Raw genomic sequence first — 6000 nt, 5'->3', positions numbered from 1 at the left:
CGGGCCTGAGCCCTACGCCATGGCCGGGGCCATCGCTTCCCGCATGAGCTTCAGCTCTCTCAAAAGGAAGCAGCCCAAGACGTTCACCGTGCGGATCATTACCATGGACGCCGAGATGGAGTTCAATTGCGAGGTAACCGGTCAATAGCCCCGACGGGCTACGGCGAGGAGCCTAGCGGAATCCCCGCTTGTGGGTCCTGGCGCGCGACTGACACGGACCAGGGCGTCTTCGTCCCGGTGACGGTCGAGATGGAAGCGGGAAGGATTCACTTTATTTCATCTAGAGACGGGCAGAACTGGAAGGGGCCATTTAGGCCCAAATACTTATGTTAAAAATTACTGCTTTTTTCCCTAGGGCTTTCGGGTTTAGCACTTCCTGAAGGCTGTTTTCATTCATTGTTATTGGAAAGGGCTGGAGGCTTCCCTAGTGGCAAATTTTGGATTTCAGTGTCAAGCTTAAGGTAGTCTTATTAAGCGTGGCTTAACTTTAGGGGAGGTTTATTTGTTTTACTTTATTAGATAACATTGTTAGGTACTCAGGTATTAAAAGTTGCATCTTGGCTGGGCGCGGTGGCTCACGTCTATAATCCTAGCACTTGGGAGGCCGAGGTGGGTGGATTGCCTGAGCTCACAGGTTCGAGACCAGCCTGAGCCAGAGCGAGACCTCATCTCTAAAAATAGCTGGGCATTGTGGTGGGCGCCAGTAGTCCCAGCTACTTGGGAGGCTGAGGCAAGAGAATGACTTAAGCCCAGGAGTTTGAGGTTGCTGTGAGCTATGACTCCACAGTGCTCTACCGGGGGTGACCAAGTGAGACTCTGTCTCAAAAAAAAAAAATAGTTGCATCTTGTCTGTTGGAAAGCCTATATTTCCCTTTTCCAAAGCTTACATACTCTGAAAAAAGACTCTGAAGAAAAAGGTGGTGATGTCTTAAAGTTACTTTCCATGAGGTTTCCAGCATGATAACAGGTATCATTTGTTGAGTACTTTCTAAGTGCCAGATATGTGCACATTTAATCCTTACAGAAATTCAATGAAGCAGGTATCCCAAACCATACATCTAGTAAATGGCGAAATGGGGTTTTGAACCGGGCTTGTAGTCAATACAGTACTGCTTCTCAAGTAATTTAATTTCTTACTATTTATTCAAATTATAGTTTGAGGGCGGGGTGCAGTGGCTTACACCTGTAATCCTAGCACTCTGGGAGGGAGAGGCTGGTGGATTGCTTAAGCTCGGGAATTGGAGACTGGTCTCTACTAAAAATAGAAAAACTAGGGTGGTGCCTGTGGCTTAGTGAGTAGTGTGTTGGCCCTATATACTGAGGGTGGCAGGTTTGAATCTGGCCCCGGCCAAACTGTAACAAAAAATAGCTGGGTGTTGTGGCAGGCGTCTGTAGTCCCAGCTATTCGGGAGGCTGGAGCAAAACAATCGCCTAAGCCCAAGAGCTGGAGGTTGCTGTGAGCTGTGATGCTACGGTACTCTACCAAGGGCAACAAAGTGAGACTCTGTCTCTTAAAAAAAAAAAAGAAATAGAAAAACTAGACAGAAATGGTGTCAGGGCTTGTAGTCCCAGCTACTAGGGAGGCTGAGGCAAGAGGATTATACAAGCCCAAGAGTTTGAGGTTGCTATGAGTTATGATGCCAGGGCACTCTACCCAGAGCGACTGAGGGAAACTCTGTCTTTAAAAAAAAAAAAAAAAAAAAAAAGGCTCAGCACTTGTGGCTCAAGCGGCTAAGGCACCAGCCACATACACCTGAGCTGGCGGGTTCAAATCCAGCCCAGGCCCACCAAACAACAATGACAGCTGCAACCAAAACAATAGCTGGGCATTGTGGCAGGTGTCTGTAGTCCCAGCTACTTGGGAGGCAGAGGCAGGAGAGAATTGCTTGAACCCAGGAGTTGGAGGTTGCTGTGAGCTGTGATGCCACAGCACTTTACTCAGGGTGACAGCTTGAGGCTTTGTCTCAAAACAAAACAAAACAAAAAAATTGTTTGTGAACCAGCACTATTGGCAGCAGTAACCTAAGTTATAGATTGGCATACTTTTTCTCTGCAGAACAATGTAGTAATGTTTTTAGCTTTATAGGCTAGAATGTCTGAGTTGGAACTATTTAAGTCTTTAAATTTGTGACACAAAAGCAGCCTTAGATGGCATCAGCTTCCAGCATTACAGTGTGAGGAGCCCCACTGATTTATTTCCCTGTAAAATTAGTGAAAATTATTATTATTTTTAAATTATTTTTCACTTTATTGAATGTTGACCAATTGCAATTGCATATATTGGGGGGGAATAAAAAGTGATGTTAGAATATATGTATATAACACATAATGACTGAATCAAGCTAATTAACATCCCTCACCCCCTCACACTTATCATTTATTCCTCCTGTTTAACAAAAACAGTATATCCTTTGACCAACATCCCCCATGCCCCTGATCCCTAGCCTCTGGCAATCGACATTCTGCTCCCTGCTTTTATAAGTTTGATTGTTTTAGATTCCACGTATAAATGAGAACATATGGTACATTTTTTTCTGTGCCTGGCTTCTTTCTTTTTTTTTTTTTTTTATTGTTGGGGATTCATTGAGGGTACAATAAGCCAGGTTATACTGATTGCAATTGTTAGGCAAAGTCCCTCTTGCAATCATGTCTTGCCCCCATAAAGTGTGACACACACCAAAGCCCCACCCCCTCCCTCCGTCCCTCTTTCTGCTTTTCCTCCCCCCCATAACCTTAATTGTCATTAATTGTGCTCATATCAAAATTAAGCACATAGGATTCATGCTTCTCCATTCTTGTGATGCTTTACTAAGAATAATGTCTTCCACTTCCATCCAGGTTAATACAAAGGATGTAAAGTCTCCATTTTTTTTAATAGCTGAATAGTATTCCATGGTATACATATACCACAGCTTGTTAATCCATTCCTGGGTTGGTGGGCATTTAGGCTGTTTCCACATTTTGGCGATTGTAAATTGAGCTGCAATAAACAGCCCAGTACAAGTGTCCTTATGATAAAAGGATTTTTTTCCTTCTGGGGTGAAAATTATTTTTAAAAATGCAACTGTTGGCCAGGCACAGTGGCTCATACCTGTAACCCAGCACTTTGAGAGGCAGGGATAGGAAGATTACTTGAGGCTAGGAGTTTGAGATCAGCAGAGGCAATATAGTGAGATTCCATCCCTACAAAAATTTAAAAAATTAGCTAGATGGGCGGCGCCTGTGGCTCAGTGAGTAGGGCGCCGGCCCCATATGCTGAGGGTGGCGGGTTCAAACCCAGCCCCGGCCAAACTGCAACAAAAAAATAGCCGGGCGTTGTGGCGGGCGCCTGTAGTCCCAGCTGCTCGGGAGGCTGAGGCAAGAGAATCGCGTAAGCCCAAGAATTAGAGGTTGCTGTGAGCCATGTGACGCCACAGCACTCTACCGAGGGTGGTACAGTGAGACTCTGTCTCTACAAAAAAAAAAAAAACTTAAAAAATTAGCTAGGTGTCAAATTATGTAACCCAAACATGTGTACCCCTGTAATATTCTGAAATGAAAAAAAAGATTGGCTAGGTGGAGTGGCACATGTCCATAGTCCCAGCGACTTGGGAGGCTAAAGCAGAAGGTTTGAGCCCAGGAGTTAAAGACTATAGTGAGCTGTGATTGTGCCTGTGCATAGCCACGGCACTCCAGCCTGGGCAGCAGTGAGACCCCATCTCAAAAAACAAAACATAAAGCAAAAAGCAATTATTTGAACTCTCTGGAAATGGTCCTAAGGGCAAACAGAAAATGAAGAAATATCTATTCAAGAAAATCTATGTCAAGACACAATTGTAAAAGGGACTTTACCTAACATATGCAATCAGTGTAACCTGGTTTCTTGTACCCTCAATGAACCCTCAACAATAAGAAAGAAAGAAAGAGAGAAAGAGAGAGAGAGAGAGAAAGGAAGGAAGGAAGGAAGGAAAGAAGGAAAGAAAGGGGAGGGGAGGGGAGAAGGAAGGAAGGAAGGAAAAAAAGAAAGAAAGAAAATCTATGAAAATTCGGTAAGAAACTATGGTATTTGAAGCAAGACCATTTCCTCCCTCCTTACTTCCAGCTTAGTCAGGTGTAGATCCCACTCCAGACTGCTGCAGTCCATAACACAAGGTATCCTCTCTCCCATTCTTGCACTCAGAGGGCTTTCTTTCTAGGAAGAGCAGAACTTCAGCATTTCTCATCCTACCCAGAGCTGCTTATTGCTGGGGCTAAGACCCATGTGAGTATATTTGAAAGATGGGCTTCCCTTCTTCTGTCTAACCCCTACTGTGGAATAGGGCTGCACCTTGGGCATGACACACTGAGATTACTAGTGCCCCAGTTCTTGCTCCAGCCCTGGCTATGGTTCCATAGCAGGAGGTAAGATGAGACCTCAGGTTACTGTGTTTCTCAGTCCCTCCAACAAATGTTCAGTCCCCACAGTGGAGTTATCACTTAGAGGCTTGCCATGGTTCCCTCCTACAGCTCTAGACCCCTGGCTCAGATTTTTGCCTAAGGAGAGAAACAGGCCTTAAGTCAGATAGCCTCCTAATTTCTTCCCAATGGAAGTGACTTTATTTGTAATACATCAACACAGTGTTGGAGGAGTTCATGCCTAAGGACACCCTTGAGAACAGTGGAGGTTTTGGTGAGAGACAGTGAAAGATTTATTGATTTAATAAAGATGTAACCTAGACTATAGACTTCCTAGTTTGTTGGAGGTAAAGGTAAATAAGACAGTTGAGAGGAGGCCTCTTGGGCTCAGAACAAATATCAAACATTGACCTCAGACCTCTGGGGTGATGGATGTCCTCACTGGTCTGGTTTGATCTTTACATATTATATGCATGTCAAAATGCCAAGGTACTCTCAAAATATGTACAACTATTATGAATCAATAAACAAGTTTAGAAAAGTATGTGGTAAAGCCGGTAAAAAAAGAAAGATTTTTAAAATAGCCACAGTTTAATTAGATGAGTTTGTAGAGCAAGAGCAAGTTACGCCCCAGAGCATTAGTGAAAATAATTGAACAGTAAGCCACAATTAGTGAAGTTTAACGACTGGGTATGATCAAGGAAAGAGAAGAAGAGAGCCTTACCAAAACCGCTGTCATCCCAAGGTGACTGGGCATACTTAAAGCTGCACCTCCTTAAAGACCAACATCATAGTTCTTAACATTGTGTATGGGAAATAGTTTTCACTGAAATAATTCAGTTAGTCACTAAACAAATATATAAGTCCTGGAGAGGATAATATCAGTCCCCAGAGTTGCTAAAATGTATTATCTAAAATCTTCAGTTTTGGGCGGCGCCTGTGGCTCAGTCGGTAAGGCGCCGGCCCCATATACTGAGGGTGGCAGGTTCAAACCCGGCCCCAGCTGAACTGCAACCAAAAAATAGCTGGGTGTTGTGGCGGGCGCCTGTAGTCCCAGCTACTTGGGAGGCTGAGGCAAGAGAATCGCTTAAGCCCAGGAGTTGGAGGTTGCTGTGAGCTGTGTGATGCCACGGCACTCTACCGAGGGCCATAAAGTGAGGCTCTGTCTCTACAAAAAAAAAAAAAAAAGAATAAAATCTTCAGTTTCCAGAAAAAATTAAAAGACATTCAAAGAAACAGTAAGCTATTACTCCAAACACTGGGGGAAAAAACTGGCAAAAGAAATTGCCTGTGAGAGGGTGGCGCCTGTGGCTCAGTGAGTAGGGCGCCAGCCCCATATGCCGAGGGTGGCGGGTTCAAACCCAGCCCCGGCCAAACTGCAACCAAAAAATAGCCGGGCGTTGTGGCGGGCGCCTGTAGTCCCAGCTGCTCGGAGGCTGAGGCAAGAGAATCGCGTAAGCCCAAGAGTTAAGAGGTTGCTGTGAGCCGTGTGACGCCAAGGCACTCTACCCGAGGGCGGTACAGTGAGACTCTGTCTCTACAAAAAAAAAAAGAAATTGCCTGTGAGAGTGACCAGTGGTCAGGTTTAACAAAAAAAAAAAGCTTCAAAGTAGGGCGGCACCTGTG

At 44.7% G+C, this 6000-nt stretch overlaps 1 protein-coding gene across 4 annotated transcripts in view; it reads left to right on the top strand.

The window, feature by feature from the left end:
• NF2 (NF2, moesin-ezrin-radixin like (MERLIN) tumor suppressor) overlaps positions 1–6000 on the top strand; it is a 142856-nt gene continuing 136856 nt past the window's right edge. For all 4 annotated transcript variants that reach the window (XM_053587470.1, XM_053587471.1, XM_053587472.1 and 1 more), the window contains exon 1: positions 1–133. In XM_053587470.1, the coding sequence (XP_053443445.1) occupies positions 20–133 (114 nt within the window). In that variant the 5' untranslated portion in view covers positions 1–19. The remainder of the gene's footprint in view (positions 134–6000) is intronic.

This window comes from Nycticebus coucang, chromosome 4 (assembly GCF_027406575.1).
Source record: "Nycticebus coucang isolate mNycCou1 chromosome 4, mNycCou1.pri, whole genome shotgun sequence".
Taxonomy (NCBI): domain Eukaryota; kingdom Metazoa; phylum Chordata; class Mammalia; order Primates; family Lorisidae; genus Nycticebus; species Nycticebus coucang.
Note: the sequence above shows the minus strand (reverse complement) of the source record. Positions and strands in the feature narration are given on the sequence as shown.